Below are 22,180 nucleotides of genomic sequence, written 5' to 3' on the forward strand. Positions count from 1 at the left end.
TTCAATACTTTTGTAGTTCACAGGTGCATGAGACAGGGATGCCAGTTATTGCCTGCTCTCTTCCTGTTAGTTCCAGAACCTCTAGAAACAGGCAACTGTCTGACGGATGTCATAAGGAGCAAACACTCGAGGATCAACAATTATACCACTGCCCCATGCTGTTAGTATTCTGCTTTGACTCAGCAGTTTAGTTCACAGCCCTCCCTACTTCCCCTCTATTCATAATTTTCATTTTTGGACATTTTAAGGCTACCTGGAACGGTAGTATAACATTAACCATGTCAGAATTGCCCATTAGGTTTTGAATTGGAGTGGAGACAGAATATTCTTGAGTTTTTAGGAATACTTGTTAATTGAGGGTTCAAACACAAGATTGATAATAATCAGGCATCCTTAATCTCTGAGAAGACCAATGTCTATACAAAGATCCATCTTACAGTTGACTCTTTAGAGGAAGGCCTATACAGTGAATATGGTGGGTGGTCCACATGTTACCTGCTTGTTAGGATTGATCCCCCTGCTCATCCTAATATTTCTACTTCACCAGGTAGACAAAGATATACTATTCTTTGTGGGTACATAAACACACCAAACTCTTCTAAACTAAGGGCCGATATGAAGTCATGCGGTATATCATCCTGTGATTAAGCAAGTCAACACAATTGGATGTTACGATATCATCTACAAAAATATTACCTGACCTATTTATTGTCTCCTTAATATTGTTCACAGAAGTATAGTCCCATTGGATGTAGATTTACTATTTTTAACTCCATTGGGGCAATACTTTTTGAAAATGTTTGTGACACAATATTTACATGATATTCTGACAACGATATTGCTGTATCATATGTTTCAACTGTCACAGATTGCTATCTTGCTACCAAACTCTTAGACCTAATCAATAACGGCCCGACTAGATAGAGGCTACACATTCTACCCCAAAGGTATACCACACATGTACCATGATTTCCCATTCATGAAAGCAATGGACAACCCACTCTTATGACCAATGATCCTAACCTGGAAAGCTATCCATAAGCATCTGACCATGTCACACTTTTAAACTCCATTTGAGTGGAAAACCAACTGGGGTAAAACATCAAATGTGTGGTAACCATACCTCTTCATGAAAAAATGATGCACCTGCACGAACCACAGTATCCAGAATGAAGGACTATGTGTTATGTTGTTTTATGCATTAGTGTTGCAAAAAATACCTAACACAGAGCAAAATACTACTTTTAACTGAGTGAGAAAGAAATATGCAACACAGTGTAGTAATGATCTTACTATGTTGCATGCCTTTTAATTTATTGCTAAATGCTAAATGAAACATATTTCCCTCTGGAGGATTTTAACTGGATTTACCGTGGTTGACTAAATCTGGCTATGCAGGGCACTTTGGTAAATAACTAACGCCTTTCTTGGATAATTTCCTTAACGTTGATGCACATTATGTATTTTCAGTATTAATTTTCGAGAATCTAGTTCTTAAAACACACCAGCCCTTACTGGGAAATCTTTTTCTGATGGCTCTTCTGGATAAATACAGAACCAAATGTGTTCCTTTGAATGCAAAGCGTGCCTAAAATAGCGCTGTTTTGTACATTCAGTGAAAGAATTCCAAACATAATACCTAAGCTTTTTCAGTCAGGTAGCACATTAGTCTTTGGGGTGCCAATGTTACTTGTAAGTGAATAGCCAAGTAAATGTATTTAGACACTAGAACTTAAAAGTGGTTCTGATGGTTCAGTACTTTATTCATTTCCCCCAAAAAAGATGTGCCTTTCAGTTCAAATTAAAGCAAATAAAGGACTATTTCTCTGTCAAACCGCTTTGAATTTTTGGGCTGAAAACCATTTCAACAGTTTTAGCTGGTTTTTTACTTGCACTGGACATCTTCTAAGGGTGGGGAGATATATGGCCAGAACAGCCAAGAAAAATCATGTTTTTCCCGTTTACACAAAATATGCAGGCATCGCGGTAGTTTGGAGAAAGCTATTAGAGCCTTCTAGTATATTGAAGCAGATTATGAAAACAGACATAATATGAAGAATTGTTAAATCAGTGGGGGGAATCTGTATACAGTTTACAATAAACTACAAGGTGCGGACAAGTCGTAGGTTTCTGTTGAGGGGCCACAATAATGAAAGGATCGTTTCTCGCAGAAGAACTCATTTTACACTGTGCAGGTGCAGCCCGTCACGCACAAAAGTCTATTCGGAGTTTGCTGGATTCCGAATGTTCTGCATCCTATGATCCGACCGTCAGCCTGAAGAGGAAGGCGTGACCCATAACATCCAGCCATTGTCATGTCTTTTTGTCTCTTTACCTGGCTGGCGCTGCATTAGAAAGCCTTTCTTCAGCAGCAGGACAGCCACGCCAGGGAAAGAAGATCAAATTAACATATGTATAGCCAGAGCCAAGCATTCCCATCCCCCAATCCTCCAGGTATTTGCTTTAGGTATTCAAGAAAGACGACTTTACGAAGCAGTCACCACATCTTGAGCCGTCAACAATAGGTCATTTGAATCTCGTCAGTAAAACGGAATACTGACTGAGTTTTTCCTGCCAGACCTGTCATGTTTGGGACCCGCCTGTCACTTTTCCTGTCAGGCATGTCACTTTTGGGACTAGCCTGTCACTTTTCCTGCCAGGCATGTCACTTTTGGGAACGCTGGGCTTTGTGGTGTATGTGAATTACATCCTACCAGCTGTCACCCCTATTTCAAGGTCTCATGGGAAGCTTTGGCTCTACATGGCACCTGTCTTTTTTCGCATCTCTAAGTTCCGGGGTGGCTGTGGTTTATTATTTTATAATGGGCTTGTATTAGCATATTTTGGAGAATTGCCACAGGAAGGTTTGTGAGGGCCCTTGACTGTTTTATTTTTTAATTCACTTGTCATCCCTCACCTCACACGTGCTACCCTTCACCACTTTGACACCTACATGCCCAAGCCTTCCTGGGAAACTGTCCCTGGTTGTGCTTTTAAAACATCCTATAGGTTTCCTCCCATCTACATTTTAAAGCTCCCCTTTTACGATCAGCTGCTTCTGAAGAAAGACACTTTTTTCAAACATAAAAACACCTCCCAGGCCCTGGGCTGAGGACTCAGGACTGCTCCGCAGCTGTTCAGACAACAGCTGTCTGCAACCACCAGTTTTAAACATGCCCAGACATTCCCTCCTACATGCACTCACTTTTCTTTGCACTTTTAAACACATATACAATTACCCATGTTTTGCAGCCAGACCTGTCAAATTTAAGACCAACAGTTTGCTGCCAGACCTGCCAAATTTAAGACCAGCAGTTTGCTGCCAGACCTGTCAAATTTAAGACCAGCAGTTTGCTGCCAGACCTGTCAAATTTAAGAACAGCAGTTTGCTGCCAGACCTGTTAAATTTAAAACCAGACCTGTCAAATTTAAGGCCAGCAGTTTAAGGCCAGACCTGTCAAATTTAAAACCAGACCTGTCAAATTTAAGGCTAGCAGTTTAAGGCCAGACCTGTCAAATTTATAACCAGACCTGTCAAAGTTAAGGCTAGCAGTTTAAGGCCAGACCTGTCAAATTTATAACCAGACCTGTCAAAGTTAAGGCTAGCAGTTTAAGGCCAGACCTGTCAAATTTAAAACCAGACCTGTCAAATTTAAGACCAGCAGTTTGCTGCCAGACCTGTCAAATTTAAAACCAGACCTGTCAAATTTAAGGCCAGCAGTTTAAGGCCAGACCTGTCAAATTTAAGGCCAGACCTGTCAAATTTAAGGCCAGCAGTTTAAGGCCAGACCTGTCAAATTTAAGGCCAGACCTGTCAAATTTAAGGCCAGAAGTTTGGGACCAGCCTGTCAATTTTCCTACCAGGCCTGTCAAATTTGGGACCAGGGGCTTTGCGATGTGTTTATTACATCCTAACAGCTGGCACCTTGTTTCAGGGTCTCATGGGAAGCTTTGGCTCTACATGCCACCTGTGTTTTTTTCGCATCTCAAAGCTCAGGGGTTGCTGTAGTTTATTATTTTATAAGGGGTTTGTATTAACCTATTTGTTTTAGAGAATTACCATAGGCAGGTTTGTGAGGACCCTTTACCACTTTGACACCTACATGTCACAGTCTTCCTCCCAGGCCCTGGGCTGGGCGACTCAGGACTGCTCCGCAGCTGTTCAGCCAACAACTGTCTGCAACCCCCCAGTTTTAAACAGGCCCAGGCATTTCCCTACTACATGCGCACACTTTTTCTATGCACTTTTTAAACACATACACAATTACCCCATGTTTTGCAGCCAAACATGTCACTTTTGGGACTAACCCTACATGCCACCCATTTTAAAACCAGAGTGTTTGCGGCCAGCAGTCTGCGCCCAGGACCTGTCAAATTTAAGGACAGCAAGTTGCTGCCAGACCTGTCAAATTTAAGGCCAGAGTTTGCTGCCAGACCTGTCAAATTTAAGACTAGACCTGTCAAATTTAAGGCCAGAGTTTGCTGCCAGACCTGTCACTTTTGCGGCCAGAGCTTGATGTTAATGATATCCCTACCTACTACTAATATTTCTGTGAAATGTCTGACTTTTCAATAGTTAATTTATTTCATGTCAGTGTATTTGTATTTTTGTATTTTTATTAAATTAGCACAGTTATTAAAACCATTGCAATGAAGTCGTCTCAGTGGCATCTTAACCGCATTAAAAAAACGAGACGGAACAACCGTCAGGTTTAAGGCACATGTTACAAACAAAACATCTTATGCAGTGGCCATAGCAGTGATTCGAAACAACATGTTTGAAGATAAGATGAGTCTTATGGCTCAATCTAATGAAAAAAACTCTAAAACATTTTTGATAAAATAATCCGTAATAAGTTTTTGGGGAGGAGGGACCGGTTGTTGGGTAGCAGGAGAAGGAGAGAGCAGGTTATCCAAAAGTGTCACATATTTTCCAGACCTTGCAAGCGATTGTACATCTGTACAGATAAAATAGAGAGCAGATGCCTTCCAAAAGGTGCTGATGCCCTTTTTAAGATATAGTGGTTTGAGGATGAACCTTCTAGGGGTATCAAGGGCAGGACAACAGCACAAATGATGTAGCCATGATTTAGACCCGTCGTTCCACAGACTGCAGGCCCCCTCCTTGCCAGATGGAGCCCATCGAGTAAAAGCAAATGAGTGCAGTCCTAGAAGACGCATAGATATATTTTTATGGGCCACTGCATTTAAACTGTCATAGAGATATGGTTGCGGTATCCCAGGAAGGTACGATTCGTTTAAGGGGCGCAGGATAGTATACGTTTTAGATGCCTGGATGTCCTTCTGGTAAGAGATTTGTCTTGCCTGCTTGTTAATAACCCTTTTCCAGACTGTGTAGTGAATAAAGTCTGCTGTGAGTGATGTTTCATCAATATATAATACACTTAAAGCTTTTACTATTTGACGATTCCATGGGTTCCCAGAGCAGGCGAGGGTTTCTTTTAACCAGGGTTTAAGCGTGTTGTCTGCAGCTTTTAGTACCCTTATATAGTACTTCAAGGTGTCTGCCCTCCAGGAGATGGATTGTCTTGTTAGGCCCAGCTCCAATCGTAGTCTTGCCCCGTGAATGTGGCTTGGAAGACGGAAGATTATTTTATAGGTGGGGATCTGGGCATGGTCAAGACTGGCCGAGCATGCATCAGGGAAGACCTGGTGCCCATAAGTTAGGGCAGGAAGGAGAGTAGCTTTATTCGCCTTCAATATGAGTTCACCTTCAATATGAGTTCTGCGGAGGGGCTACTCAGGGACTGGTTGAGTCGAGTCAGGCTGTATGTTATTGCTTCAGCTCTCTTTTTCATGGTGGCTAGATGGACTGATGGTCTGGAAGACTCACTGAACCAAACTCCCAGGTAGTTGTATTTTGATGTTGGTTTGATCTAAGCAGGCCCGATATTCCATGTTAGAACTTTCTTTTTTTTGCAGCGGCCTAAGATCAGGACCTTGGTCTTATCTTGATTGATTTTAAGAGCATTAGCTGCGTTGCATTCGATAAGCTTACTCAAGACTCGTGAAGGCCGGACTTGGTCCGGTCCATGATTCAATATCATCAACATACTGCAAAATGTGCAAAATCTTTTTTGCGTAACCCAATGTCAGTGTGCTGTGTTCCTCATTCAAACAACAAAAACAATCCTTTCAATACATAACAACCTACTGTGGGAACAGATTACGAAACATGAATGGGTGCGGTAACGCAGATGCAAGCATTGCAAAATAACAGATTGGTTTTATTAGTCATTAACGAAGGACTAACCTATCATACAATAATCTTTAACTTGACTTGCAAAGATAACACGTATTACATGACAAAACCAATAGGTCTGGTTTCTATACACAGGATTTGCTTATTCCTGAATAGAAGAATTTAGGCCCACATTAGGCAGTGAAAACATATAATAAAATATGTGCACACATGCAACACAAACCAGCAGTCATTTAAATGCAGGCAGCTTCCACTCAGGCACACACACATGCACATTTAAAACTGGCAGCACAGTATAGGATACATGCTAATTGACAATATAAATGTATGATCATACATGCATCAAAACTGGCCAGGGATGCGGTTTCAGAATCAATTTTTAAGCAGTACTCTGAGGGTCCAGTGAAATCTGCTAATGGTGCCGCCACAGAGACAAGATGCAAGGTCACAACAAGCTAGAAGGTCAGAGATGGAAATTGCATGCAGGGCACCTGAATGTTAAACATGGAGTATGTGGCATGCAGATCTGCTGCTCGGGCCACTAAGTCACACCATAAAAAAATGTCACCTAACTTTAAAAAAAGAATAATATTAACCACATTTAAAAAAAGTCCTCGTAATACAGAGGCCTCAGATTTAGGGGGATCAGATACAAATATTGGCAGGCCTGGCCCCGCTCGGTCCATCCAGTTGCTACAGCCCTGGGAAACACCTCCAGATAAATGCGTTCTTGTTGGAAAACATTACTTAAGTAAAGTCTTCAGAGAACTGTTATGTTGACAATTGGCAAATACAATTGAAATACGGCCTGTGAAAGTAATGAAACGGATACATGCTACCTGTTTTGCGAAAATGTAGTCTCCACATAATAGTGAAAGGCGAAAGGAATTACCCTGTCAAAACGAAAATCAAAGTCCTTAGAATCCTTTGTTTTAAGCCGTAACTAATTACAGCAGTGGAGAAAGACGGTCTGTGCAGTGACAAGGGAAGCGGGAGGAGGAGCCATCACACGCGCTAACAGTAAGAAATCTTTGAAAGCCTGGATGGCCAACAGAAATGTTCCCTCAGTGAAATTGCCAGGGCTCCAAGCAAGATTCCAGGGGAGGGACTTTGGAAGGCAGTCCACTAATAGGGGGCCAGTATTTCTAACTGGCACAGTAGAGAGCAAGTGTTGGTCGATCGGCTTGGTTCAAGCCAATATTGTAGATACATAAAGTCTCACACAGCAGCGCATGCGCTCTGACTCTAGGCTTGACCTAAAAATGAACAAATACCTGGTTGCCTAGATTGTTACCAGTTGGAGTGTCAAACACTGAAAGCAAGTGTGACAAAGCCTTGGTCGAACAATCATACAGAGACAATCTTATTTGTGTGCAAGTGCTCACACCCAGTTAAGTGGGCTGTTGGACTTTATCTCAGTTAGGGTATCACTGGATTGGCTGCTGCCCGTATTAATTAATTTTGGATGATTACAACCTACCAGCAACAGGATCCTGAATGTGTGAGCATTAACTCTGGCACCAACCCTCTTTATTCTAGTTTGGGGAAGTTTCAATCTATACTACTATAATAAAGTAAGAACTTTCAGGCTTTGAGGCGGGTAAACTCGGGAACCACTGCGCCAATCTACACACCCGATACACCGTTGAAATCGGCAGGGTGTGTAGATGGTTATAGGCTATATAAATATTAAAAATAAACGTAATTTACAAAATTTATATTAAAAAAAAGTAGTCCCTCCAAAGTAGCGCCGGCCGCGACGTGCGTGCTCACGTCAGTAGCACGGGGAGGAGCGGCGGACATGGCGCGGGGGAGGAGCGGTGACGTGAGGAGCAGCGGACAGGCCAGCGGCGGTGCGAGCAGCGGAGAGGCGGACATGGCGCGGGGGAGGAGAGGCGGCGGACAGGCGGTGAGGAGCAGAGTGGCGAGGAGCGGTGAACTTAGGAGCGGCGACTGAGGTAAGGCTCCAGGGACAATGTCGGGGCAGGCGGGTGTCGGGCCAGGCGGGGGACGGGGCGGGCGGGGGCACGGGCTGCTGGGCAATGTCGGGGGAGGCAGGGGTAGGGGAAGCCTGAATGCAGGCGAGGAGCGGTGAACTGAGGAGCGGCGGCTGAGGTAAGGCTCCAGGGACAATGTCGGGGCAGGCGGGTGTCGGGCCAGGCGGGGGACGGGGCGGGCGGGGGCACGGGCTGCTGGGCAATGTCGGGGGAGGCAGGGGTAGGGGAAGCCTGAATGCTCCCGGACAAGGTCGGGACGGGCTGCTAGTTATAACTATAATCAAATGCAACTAAGCACCAGAGCCAGAGACCTATGAAGGACCAAGCACCCCAAATGAATTGTACAAATATCCTTAATTGTCAAGGGGGCACGATCCGTGTGAGGAATCCTGTCACACACCTACCTACATTTGTTTTCTGAAGACTGATCAGGAAAACATTGGAAGATACCACAGTGGAGTCATAACTGTTTGGGCTTAAGGTCAATCCTCAATCCTTGCAGGTACAAGGGAGGCTGCAATGGAAGAAGCAGATTTAGGAGGGAAGACAAACAGGTGAGGGAGGTTGCTGGTGGCATGACGAATAATAATGAAATTAGTAGAAGTCTCTGACAAATATTTATTGAGATTTTCTTTTAGTTAATGCAGATTGCATTTGCTGTGGGACGTTATGAATCTATATCTCACCTTCTAATAAATGTTCTGTGAAAAGTGACTCAAACAAAATCCACCCAGGAGTTCACACCAGGTAACTTTTCGATTTGTTGAGAAATTGGATAATCAAAAAATGCTATCCTCTCACTTAAGGTGAAAATTCACACCGTAGAGGTGAACAGTACAGCTTGCCCTGTGAAAACACATTTTTAGGGGGAAAATTGAGAACCCATGTAAACAATTCAAGGCTGAAGCAAAAGACAAAGTAAATAAGGTGTTCATAAAAAAGAGTGAGTCCCAAAAACGTCATTGGACCTTTTAATAAATACTTTTTTTGCATGGGACTCTCATGCTGTGAAGACACAAACTAAAACACACCATATTATTGATGCAATATGGTGACTCTAGAGGTAGCAATGATTATTTCTTATCAGGTTCATACTCAAGTTGCCAAGTAGTCTTCATCTCTACTAAAGAGAAAAAAAACACAAATATAAGCCAGGCTGTTTCGATCCCTTACTTGACTGAAATTCCTCCTTTGTGGCTTCAAATGCTGAAGTGCCATCTTCCGTTTGGGTATCCGTCATCCTGCCGCAAGCAGCTGCAATATCAAAGCAAGCAAAAATGAATTTAGAAAACCAGACCTAGTGTGCAGCATTACTCTCCTGAGGAAAGTAACATGTACTGCATTCCAAAGTATCATTTTATTGTGACCTTAGACCAGGAAGCTTAGATTTAACTGGACATGCAGATGGCCAGGGACTCTTTTGGTGTTACTGCCAAAGAAAGACTGTCTCTAAAAAAACAGAAAACAACCAATGATTGTGTATTTCTTTGATCCATACACACCACACATTTGCATTCAAAACAACCCTCCTATGAGGGATTCAGCTTTGGGAGCTTATATTGGGAGCAGATGGAGACCACTGGGTCCAAAAAGCCTGCCTGTTTCCATGCTTTTGGCAAGGAGGCAGGCTCCTATTCATTTGCCCTCACATTAATGCTCTTCAAGCAACTGGGTTAGAGATGACGGGGCTGGGCATCTATAAACTACTCTACTCTGGTATTCTGGGCTTAGCAGGGTGGCACTCAATGAGATTCGACAAAATGCCTTCCTGTCGGATGCAGGGACTACATTTTCGACAGAAAAAGGTTTTCGTGGAAAGCTAAAGGGGATACACCAGATGGCTATATTTAGCAGTTTCATGTTAGCTGTACTAGTTTAACAAAAGTAAAGGAAAAAAAATGTTACATCTTTTATTGGGATTTTATGAGTAGAACAGCAGTCATATACATTTCTTGTACCGGACTGGTTTACTCTTAGGAGAGTAATAAAAGAGGGACAGTATAGTGCAGTCAGAGGGAAAAGAGATAGAGGAGAACTAAGAGGAGATGGATAGGAAAGCCCTGTATAGAGAGTTGTTACCGTTTAAATAATGAGGTCTCGTTGATGGCAAATTGTGTTAATATCTGCATTAATTGTTACTCAAGATTTTGGCCATGGAAGGGCAAGAGTTTAGTAAGCTCAATGAAGGATGCGGGGGGGAGGGGGGGGGGAACAAATGACGGAAATAGGGAACGAGCAGTCATTTATCAACCAAGTGGCAGGAATACCCTTCAATTCGGTTTCCTGCATATAATGTTTGATTCAGGTGCTTGGTGATCTCCTGGGAGATTCACAACACCCAGAATAACCAAATAAATCCACAGAAGGTGGAAGGTGGCACTCACTTGTGACCTTCCAAATATTTAAATTATTCAATTTCAAAGTAAATATCGAGTCCAAAAGATTGTAAAGATGTCACATATTTTTGCTATTCATAATACTTGTGCAGTGTGAGGAGTCAGATGAGAAACAGTTTTTTCCCTATAAACAGGGGCTCCTAATAATTTGGAATCACTAAGGAGTGAAAACAAATCCAGCAAGGGCCCTCACTGGAATGTAAATGTTATGAATAACTATGGCGCCCTAATCATTTTTAACCATGAAGGGGCCAAAAATGTTTTAAAAGTCCATGCTGGGCCCTCACTGGAATTTGGTATTTATGAATAACTGTGATCAAGGCGAGTTGGAGAATCCCTGCTCTGCCTCTACATTGGAAAATAATCCACACTATTGACTGGATTAATTCCTTGAGAACTATTAAATTGCGAACGATTAGCTCTCTTGCTAGGATCGATTCCAAAACAGACGCTTCACACTGGAGAACACATTAGAGTTGAATAAGATGTTTACAGGCAAAATGATTTATTTATCCTGATGAATGCTATCATTAAGGAGCCAAAACTTTGTATGCAAGGCCGATAAAAATGATAAGTGGCTAAAGAGAAGAGGAGGGTTGGTATTGGAGTGTAATGTGCAAATTGTAATGAACTGAAAGATATGAATTTTTGCTACTCTAAACTTCTAAAACCAACCATCACCAGATGGAAAAATCTTTCAGATGTGAAGTTGTATGGATATTTCGTTTTAGTCTTTAACAATAAAGTAATATTTTATAGATATGTGATGAAATTTAGATGTTTACATGTTTGTACTTTTTCAATTGTCATTTATAATTAATTTGAGAAAGTGTTGTTCGCTGTAAATCAACAGTAATAAATATATACGAAATCCTCCTATTCACATTTCTGCTATGTATATTTCAGATTAATATTATGATAATTTACATTTATTATATAATCCATAAACGGGCATTCCATGATCAGCACACGCGTGTTCCACTTTAGCTTGCACACCAACATGCTTTTTTAAGGTAATATCACTCAGTGGTTGTGCAGTCACCAATGTATTGAGCACACTGGACATATGTAAAAACAGCTTAATTGGCTCAAGAAAAAATACTGATGTACATTCCCTGGCACCTGGGGATGCCTGGATAAAGGGCTCAAGTGGAGGGTGTGGGGGGAAATCGGAGTGATTACATTAAACAGCATGTAGATTGTAAATGCATCCTGATAAAGACCATTGATCGGGGCTCGGTTAAGGTGCGGTGCTTGCTAGTGTGTATTTGCCATTTCATAGTGATGTAAATAGAAAGCATTACTATTATCCATCTTAAACCCAGATTATGATCTTGGCCAGTAAATCGTGCAGACATGGTTGAGCTTGTAATAGCATTATCTGCAGTCCTTCCTTGCTGAATTTAAATTTCAGCCTAATAATGTGGGATATAAACAAAGGAAACTAAGTTTGTATCAATAGTTCCACTGACTTTCTCTCGTAATCTTTGAAACAATGACTGGGAGATGCATGGTATTACTGGTGATCTCTTGGTCATACAGAGATTTTCATAATGGTGCACAGTGGAAACAATACCTTTTAACTGAAGTATCTGAACTGTTTTCACTCTTTACCAGTACCTTCCTGTTTGTACTGTGGAGGTTAATGATATTTCATTTATTGAACCAGAAATACTATAGGAGAGTTATTCTGTCACACATATAATTGGCTCAGAACAAAGCATTTGAATGGAGTTCCATTTTAAACCACAAACACATTGTTTTACACGTCTTTCCATAGAAGATATGTTGAACTATTTCGGAATAATGTATCAAGAGTGCAAAAGGCAAGTTATGACATTTGTCAATTACAAATGAGATAAGAGTTTTAAAGAATTTAGTAGATTATTACCATGAATTTACAGATGAATATATCATGGACTAGTCGTATGATAATGCAGCAGTGAAACAAAATGCTCTTTTGAGAAGGTCACTGACTGCCCATATCAGTCAGTAACTTTTCTCAGTGGAAGCCGTCTATGAAGGTCAGTATCCACTGTGCAAATGGTGGGTCTGGGCATCATGTGGAATAGACAGAAGTCATATGGACTGCAGCAAGTTACCCTAAATCCCTGTCACAGAGTAGTACTTTCTTTTTAAGAATTAAAACCCGTGTCTTTGAAATGCTAGGTATTATAATAATGATTCCCTGCGAACGTGAAAGCAGAGTTGGAGGTCTTCTGACCTGCGACAACCTCCATCGTCTTGTTCACAGAGGGAGTCCTGCCTCAGACAACGTCACATGATTTCTGTGAGTCCTATGACAACTTGCTTTGCATTTTGCCGGACTGATACATCAGGCAAATAATTGGCCAGATTGCATTGTGGATTATGTTCACCCTGGACAATAATACATTTAAGAGGCCAGTGTCTAGGTCTGTAACCAATCCACTCTGAGCCAGGTTTAGAGATTCAGTAATTAAATGAAAAATAGTGTGTTGGGGAGAAGCTAAATCAGCAATGGTGAAAGACAGCCTGAAAATTAGATTTAACATTTCTATTAAAACCTGAAAGTACTCTTAGCCAGTACTTACTATATTTGTATTTGTTTATTTATTGAGGAATTTTATAAAGCACTACATTTCTAATTTTATTTTCTCCAGAGCAGATAAATCATGGCTGACAAAACGAGCATTATGAGGATCAATTAATGGCAAGCCGGAATAGTTCATTTTTCAAAAGTTTCGTGACTGCATAGCAGGGTTTGGTTATTTAGCTCGAACAGAGGGTTTTTACAGAATGTAGATACTTCTATAGCCTGTGATCATCCTTCTGGTTTGATTGTCTTGAATGAGCATTGTTTTTCCAATAAGCAGACACTGAACAGAGATGTCTTGTTGGTGCACAGTGAGGTGCCACTCACTGCAGGTTTTAAGTGTCTTTGCCCCAAGGTTTCCTGTGGACAATGCAAAAAAACCTTAATATTTATCATAACGTTGACCGGGAGCAGAGCAGTGCTTTCGGGGTGACTTTGATGTTTGCAGTCAGTTAGTTGGAAGTTCTTATATTGAATTTCCCTATTCTGGAAGAAAGAGGAAGACATTCTCCATTGGATGCCAGTAGGAAAGAATATCCATTACACCTATTTTCAATTCCCCGGGCTGTCAATCCAGGTGGCTTGGTTGAACGTTAGATCATTAGAGATCACAAGCTTATTAGAACATGTATTCTTAGAGTATCGATTGACAGTCGTCTTTATATTTTCTTCACAACCTGTCAAGGTGTACAAACATTATTACGTCTATCATTTTGCTGAAGAAAGTGCAGATTTGATTATAGTGGCTAGTAAGTCATTAAGCTTTATCTGTTCTATCAGACCATTGATGGCAGATTTTCCCAAATCTCTTAATAGTATGGATTGCCAATGCCACTACATGAGCCATTAGTAAAGATTGCAGAAGAACACAACTGATGTATTTAAATTTTGGGAGAGGAATGGAGACTCCCCTAACTTAGGACTGAGGTTTAAGACAAAACGTCAGTGAGTATTCTACAAATGGAAGCCAACTGATTATGGTGTTGGTTACTCAAGAGAATCTCCAAATCCTCCATCAAGAATGCAAAAAAGACAGCACAGAAGGATGTAGCGAAACTGAGTTAATGTAAATGTGCCTAGGGTTGGTGTCTGGTGCGTCAATATTGATTAGTGAATAATTGCATAAACTGTGAGTGACCAGAGGATGACCAGGAACGTTTGCCAAGATTTAAGGGCAACGGTAGAATATTATGGGCTAACTTGAGGGGCTGTGTCAAATACCTCAACCCTATGAGGTAGTGGGAAATACTCCTCCATTTTTATCTCCTCACCAATTGAATTTTAATACAATGAGTTCTACTGCCCGGCAATGCAGACATTATATTGTGAAATGTAGATAAACAAACGTCATACACTTACCAAAATGTACATTGATCCAACCAAAGTTATGTATTATGTGGTTTTGTGTTTATCATCAAAATTAATAAAAATATTTAAAAAGAGAAAGCAACAAAGTACACTACTTTAATCAGATGTTAAACACCAAAGGGCCTACCAGGAAAGTTCAAAGATCATCCTCGAAAAATCATTAAAATGTTACTAGACCTGCAGGTCTAGAGACTAGACTAATCCACTTGACCTAACTGTATTGTACATGAACCTTAAATGAGTCTCAAATTGCGTGATCCTAGATTCATATTTTATTTTACAGAGTCGCCTTTTTCTTCATTATCACATACAAGATCACCTTTTAACGTGCAAGTACAGAATTTCTGCTATACAAAAAAATCTATTTTGTTTCATTAAATAGACTAAACAGTTGCTCCATGAATAATAAGAATCTGGCCGACATGTAGGATACACATGACCCCTGACTTGCCTCTTAGTTCACTAATAGCATTGTTATCAGGTTGGAGGTAGGAATGTCACTCAATTCATGTTTAAAAACTCACTTTTAATAAATATATTACTAAAGCATAATTTGGTAGCACACTATCATTTAAAAAGAGCACATCTTTCATTGAAATGCCTACAAACTTTCACACTAACATGCTGTTTTTCTGATTAAACTATAAAGCATATAAACAATATGTGGAAATTGGGATTCAGCGAAAACAATTGTTCTTTGCATATCACTAAGTAAAGTATTCTGATTTGTTTTCATCCTAATAAAATCTTTTTTTATCACACAGAACTACAAAACAAGTGGTTTCATAACTACTGAAATATATTTTCAAATGTATGTCAGTTCATTTAGCTATTTAAATGTTGTGAGTTGGAAAACAACCAGACAGCTTTCATTTCACACTCTTTCTACAGCACCATTGTCAGTCAGTTCACTCTACAAAATCCTCTGACTTTGCAGTCCCAGAAAGAAAAGTAAACTCCAACCACTGGTATAAAATAAGTAGCAAATTGTAGGAAGACATAAGCTACCATTTGACGTCTGTCTCCACACAGAGCAAATGTGACAAGATAAAAACAAGATTAAAGGGCACCTGCCATGCACTGGTAATTACTCCACATATTACATCACCGACAACTTCTGAATTTCAATGGTTTTGTGTGTGTAAAATCTGAACCTAACTATAATGTCTCTGTAACTTTTGTTTCTTTAGTACATTTCTAAGCTTTTTTAAATTCTATTTCCTAACTCTAAAGTCCCTGTGACCTTTGCACACTTTTCTCATTAAGAATTTTACAGCTATTGTTTCAGTAATATTATCAATGATGTGATGTAATATGTGGAGTAATTACCAGTGCATGGCAGGGGCGCAAGTTATATTTACCTTAGGGCACGAATTATAATTGATTGAGATAACTGTAACTATAACTGCTGAATTTCTATGTGTGTCTAAAATCTGAACAGAACTAGAATGTCCCTGTAACCTTTGTTTTTTGGAGAATTTCTAAAGTTTGTTAATTTATTTCCTAACTATAACGTCCCTGTAACTTTGTTTTTACAGTGAATTTCTAAAGTTTTAATTTTTTTTACGCAAAATAATATTTAATTACCATACATGAATCCAACCGCCGCCATGGCCAACCCCACGCATGAGGCCAATCCCCCACAAGCATCAAACCAATCGCTGCGCACCCTTAACAGTCTGCTGAAAACATTAGAGATAGATCAGCTTTGGAAGCTTATCAAGCACGTGCACATGGGTAAGTATCTGGTGAACACAGTCTGTCCTTTATAGAAAGGACTATGCTGAGACGATTCCCTTAAAATACTCAAAAGGAGCTTACAGTACTCAGTATTTATGACATACAATCATTGCACGGTTACAATTTTTTTTCAAAACCAAAAAACTTGTATGTCATCAACACACAGTCCTCTACACAAACATTCATAAGTTGCTCTTTACCTCTACATACGTATGATCCACTGGGAGCATAAACCTAAATACTTACACCCATTAGCAGCAAAGAGGTTGTACAAAATTAGGTAGAGAACAAGAATGATACCTGCAACTACGCAACATATAAAACAAACTAACACATTCACTAGATGATGTCATCAGTGATGTCATAGAACATGTCATGAGTGAAGTAATATTTGAGGTCATAAGCAGTGCATAGCAGGGGTGCAATTTATAGTTAGCTCTGCTAACTGTAACTGGGGAATTTCTGTGATTTATTTTAGTTCAAAATGTTACACTGGCACTGAAATCTTCACCTAACTAGAACGTATGTATTTTTACCCTTTGCTTTTTCAGTGAATTTCTAAGATTTGTTTCACATAAGTTAAGACATAATTACAATTCCTAACTACAACGTCACTTTAACCATTTCTTTTTCCAGTGAATTTCGAAGGTATTCTTATCTTAAAGTAATATTTAATTATCATACATAAAGCATACCCCGCCGCTGTGCACAGCATTTGCCTATGGCAAGGCCTGTACCCAACCCCTCGCAGGAAAGCAAGCCCACAATGCACAAGGAATGTGACCCTGCGCTTCAGTCGAATGGCCACAGGGCCTGGGTCCTTGGTCAGTCCCTGCGAACGATCCTCTCAAAGGCAGCCAACCCCAGCCATGCTCAGCCTTTGGCTGTGTGGTTGGCTGCAGGGCCTGGCTTGTGGACCCCGCCTCCAAATCTCCGCGTGCAGCCAGCTCCCTGCCGGATGAAGGGTGGAGTGGCCCCTATTCCCAGCCACTATTTGTCTCCGGGACCCCATCTCCCGGGCCAAAAGCATTTATATTAGAGGACTGGGGTGAACTGCACCCCACCAGAATCCAAATGGGCCCTGCAAAGCCAATTCCCCAAGGCCAAAGAATAATAATGAGGGAGGGGGCACATGGCCCTCCTCCCCAAGCCTTTTGAGGCCCCAGTGACTCAGCTCCCCTGGGTCAACCACTAATAATAGGGGAGGGGCGCTCAGCAATCCTCAATGAGCCTTATTAGGGCCCAGGGGCTCCATACCCTGGGGCCAAATTTAATTCTAAAAAATTGGTGGGGAGCCACACTGCACCCCTTCCTAAGCCTTATAAGACCACATAGACCCCCACCACCTGCATCCAAATTCTATTATTAAGGGGAGGAGGGCCACGTGGGCACCCACCCAGAGTCTTATTAGCCCCCGGGGTCCCCATCCACAGGGGACAAATTCTATTATTAAGGGGACAGGAAGTTCAGTCCCCCTCCCTGAATCTTATAAGGCCCTGGGGATCCCATCACCGGGGCCAAAATGCATTATTAAGAGGAGGTGGGCGTGCCCCACTTCCCCAAGCCTTCTTGGGCCCAGGGACCCCACACCCCTAGAGCCAAAGGTTGGTGCCCCAGTACCCACCTGGGGTACCTACAAAGCACAAGTTGGGGGGTTCTGGGGATACCAGCCCCTGTCGGCTTTCCACAGAGTGCAGGAGCCAGCAAAGCACCCGGCTGGAGGAAGCAGAGGATTATGCTTGCTCCCACCAGGCAGGGGCAATATCTGTTCCCTTGCCAGCAGGAGCACGGCCAGGGAAACAGAAGACTGCCTCCACCCGGTGGAAGGATGTTTAAATCTCTTGCTGGGTGGGAGCAGACATGCCTTCTCTGCCCATGCGGCTGTAGGTAAGGAAGGCAAGTTTGCTCCTGCATGGATGGAGTTTTGTAAATGCTGGAAAAAACATATGTTTTCCTGCCCACACTGATTTGGATAGGAAAACGACTCTGTCATGGGGGTGGGCTCCCCAGGAGAGAGTTCGAGAGGGGGCACCAGAGGGATGGGGTCCACAAGGCCTAGGAAGGCTCAGAGAGGTGCGCCGTGCAGCCCCTCCCCCTTTTATGAAATTGAGCCCCATGGGGTTTGGTTCCCAGGTCCTTTAAAGGTTCGAGATGGGGGCCATGCACCCCCTCCTCTTAATTGATATATCAGGCCCCGGACGATGAGGTCCCTGGGGACTTTGAAGGCTCAGGGAAGAGGGTTGCGCACCTCCTCCCTTTTTGTAATGGTTGGCTCCGGGGGTGGGGTCCACAGGGCCCAAAATGGGCTTGCGGGGGTCCACTCCAGCCAATCCCTTCCCAAATATTATTTTTTTTTTAAATGGTGTGTCGTCATTTTCTTTTTTCATGATCCAGCAACACACAGAGGCACAGACCGCTACAGTTGGGGCAGAAACATCCCACTGGTAAAGCACAGAGTAAAGTGGATAACTTTAAACTAAATTAGTAAAAATACTTTCATGATAAATAATAATTTACATCAATTTTATATATTTACAAGTAGAAGAAAACAATAAATGCTACAACAGAACTAAGTTTTCAAATAAATATTTAATTGTTTAAATTGTATAAATTAAAATTATTTTTAATATTTATCTTTAAGAAACTCCCACCTAAAGTAAAGTGACCGTATGTTTTTAAATTTCAGTATAAAAAAAGATAAAAAGATAAAAAAAGATAAAAATATTTTATAGTAAAATAACAAATATATATATATATGTTTTAAACATTACATTTTAGCGTGTATATATATATATATATGTATATATATATATATATATATATATATATATATGTATATATATATATATATATATATATATATATATATATATATATATATATATATATATATAACTAAACCTTTATTCACGAATATATATATATATATATATATATATATATATATATATATATATATAAATATATATATATCTGCAAACAATTTGTCCTGTCGCAGCGGGAGCTCAATTCAGTTGGTGCCCGCGATGAGACCAGGGCAGTGTCTCAATTAAATTCCATACCAGCAAGGAAAATGTCTTTCGTACGATTGCTTCACTGCGGCTTCGACACACAAACAAACAAGCAGCGGCGGAGGCGTGTCTCTTACCTGGGAGACTCCAGAGTACGCGCAGGGTCCTCCGACTCAGCGCGTCGGCGCTCTACCAGGTACTTGCACGGATCCTATTGGTTTTCCGCTGTTAAGCGTGTGATTGTTTAGGTTTGAAGACGGCTCAATCTTACAAGTCCAACGGCTCTGTTTGTTTGTGTGTCGAAGCCGCAGTGAAGCAATCGTACGAAAGACATTTTCCTTGCTGGTATGGAATATATATATGTATGAATATATATATATATATATATATATATATATATATATGTATGAATATATATATATATATATATATATATATATATATATATATATATATATATATATATATAGATATATAGTCGGCGCTTTTCAGGGAGCTGTTTTGCCGAAACGCGAGGGCGTCTGTCTTGTCTGCTAAATCAATAAAGCAACCTGGATGAATTGACCCTACGAGTGCGGATATTTCTTTTGAAATTAAGGAATTGGAGCTTAATTAATATATATATATATATATATAGTCGGCGCTTTTCAGGGAGCTGCCGGTTTGATGCTTGATTGACATCTACAAAGCGAGGCTGGCGCCCGCCAGGACTATACGTCTTCCCACATGGGATTTATTTGGTTTTATTTTGGAAGAAATGATAGCGCATCCACTTGGGATTATTGTTTTGGGCACTACACATCCCAGAAGGCTAGAATGCTGCCTACACTCACTAGGGCAGGTGTGTATAAGAAAAGAGTGCGCAATGAACTGTGTTTCATATTCTTCAAACAACCTACGCCGCTGAGGAAGGGAGTCAATTACCCGAAACGCGTCTGGCGTTTCAACCTTTGATGTGTTTCCTGGGCAGGGGGCCAACCAGCAAGCTGCCGAACTACAAATAAAGTGAGCTAATCATCAAAACTTCCTGTGGCCTCTGTTTAATAAGGGTTCCTGCTCTTGTGGATATAGATATATATATATATATATACACACACAATTTTATTTTTTTTACTTAACAGGTCGAAATATATTAATTTTAGAATTATTTCCTATTGGATGTTATTTCAAGTCTCTGCTTCCTTTACTTTATATGGGAAGGTGTCGCAGTACCTGTGAGTGGACATATGAGGAGCTCGACTTACTCCAGCTCTGAGTTGGAGTACATCTACGACTGTTTGTATATTTCTTGGCAGTGGTAACTTTAGAAGAGTAGCTTGCAAATAGGAACAAGCTTACTATTTTATGGGTGGGTGCATGAACCTCACTAAACCGTTCCCTGCCTTGAGTTACTCGTTGCTAATCCTCTTTTATTCAGTCACAAGCATTCAGCATTTTCCTACCTCTCCTCCATCCCTCCCACATTTACTAGTACTAAAACATGGGTGTAGGTGGGCAAATATCTCTGCAGTCAGGTGGGAGGTCTCCACACATAAAATATAGGATAGGCAGAGACGTAGATTTACACACACAGGTTAGTGAACAGCATTTTGTAGTATGCGAGTAATACAACCGTAGTACTACTAAATGTAATACAAATGTGGTTTGTGAATGAATCGCTGGGTCTCTGGTCCTACATCAATCAACCCTTAAACAGAGAAAATGCAGAGGGAACCAGACACTGGGTCACCAACACTTAAACATGAATATTGGTAGGGGAACACACACTGGGAAAATACCACTCGAACAATGACACAGGAGCAAAGGGATATCGATACTGACACTAGAAGACTATCAAAGACACTAGTAAGTCCATCACTGCTACTGCGAAACAGCCACAGCTTACAGGAGACACTAACACTGGGGTAATTACACTTACGCGGACACCAACATTGGAATGGTTACACTGGTATGATGGGATAGACAATGAGCTGGATTATTGCCACTGGGATAAGGACATCGTAACTGTGAAACAAGTAAAAGGATATGTAAACATTGGAGCACTGATATGGAACTATTGACATTTGAATACTGATATGGGGACATTGACAAATGGTTACCATTACTGTCGCTAACACTGGGAGATTGATACTGTGATATTGACACTGGGATATGGGACTAGAGGGCCACATGCACTGAAACTTAGACAAAGTCACAGACACTGTGACAAGAGAACACAGGGACCCTGATGTGTGGATACCAAGACCAGGAAAAAAGCCAAGAGATCACAGTCGACAAAGGGCATAAGAACATCCAAGTTTATGGTCCCAACATTTTTAAAAGCCATCAGCACCACCGGTGCATACCCTTTGGAAAAAGTTAGTCACCAGCAATACTTCCTAATCTTTATTTTTTAGATAAAAAGGCAGAGTATCAGGTTTCAAACATAGTGATCAATCGGCAATGCCCAAGTTAATGCCAACAACTGCCTTAGCCAGTGTGATTTACCAGAATTCAACTTTTACGTTTCCAACAATGGGAGATGGCCATATGCATACTGTCGTCACAGCGCCGGTGGACTTTAATCAGGCGTGGCCTACTGCGTGTGGAGGTTGTTGAACACCAAGACTGCACTGTTTTGATTCCAAAGCACAACTCTTTTCCCACCACCCTACACTACTTGTCTCTTTTATGGGTTTTTTCCCCTTCTTTCTACCGTTATCATTGATTTTCTATATTTCGCTTCTGCCTCTTTTCAAATTTCGTTAAATAAAAATTGGTTCTGTCGGAGAATGAACAATTTCTTAGTTACACAACATATATTCCTATAACTTTTCTTACTTAGTTATACTTGGAAATATTTGAATAAGAAAATCACACACCACACATTT

At 41.0% G+C, this 22,180-nt stretch overlaps 1 protein-coding gene across 1 annotated transcript in view; it reads right to left on the minus strand.

Annotated features, from left to right (window-relative positions):
• Positions 1-22,180, minus strand: part of LOC144792163 (uncharacterized) — a 581,805-nt gene that overhangs the window by 538,067 nt on the left and 21,558 nt on the right. The window contains exon 2 of the mRNA XM_078667056.1: positions 9,394-9,474. Coding sequence (XP_078523182.1) covers positions 9,394-9,460 — 67 coding nt within the window. The 5' untranslated portion in view covers positions 9,461-9,474. The remainder of the gene's footprint in view (positions 1-9,393; positions 9,475-22,180) is intronic.

This window comes from Lissotriton helveticus, chromosome 11 (genome assembly GCF_964261635.1).
Source record: "Lissotriton helveticus chromosome 11, aLisHel1.1, whole genome shotgun sequence".
In the NCBI taxonomy this organism is placed as follows: Eukaryota; Metazoa; Chordata; class Amphibia; order Caudata; family Salamandridae; genus Lissotriton; species Lissotriton helveticus.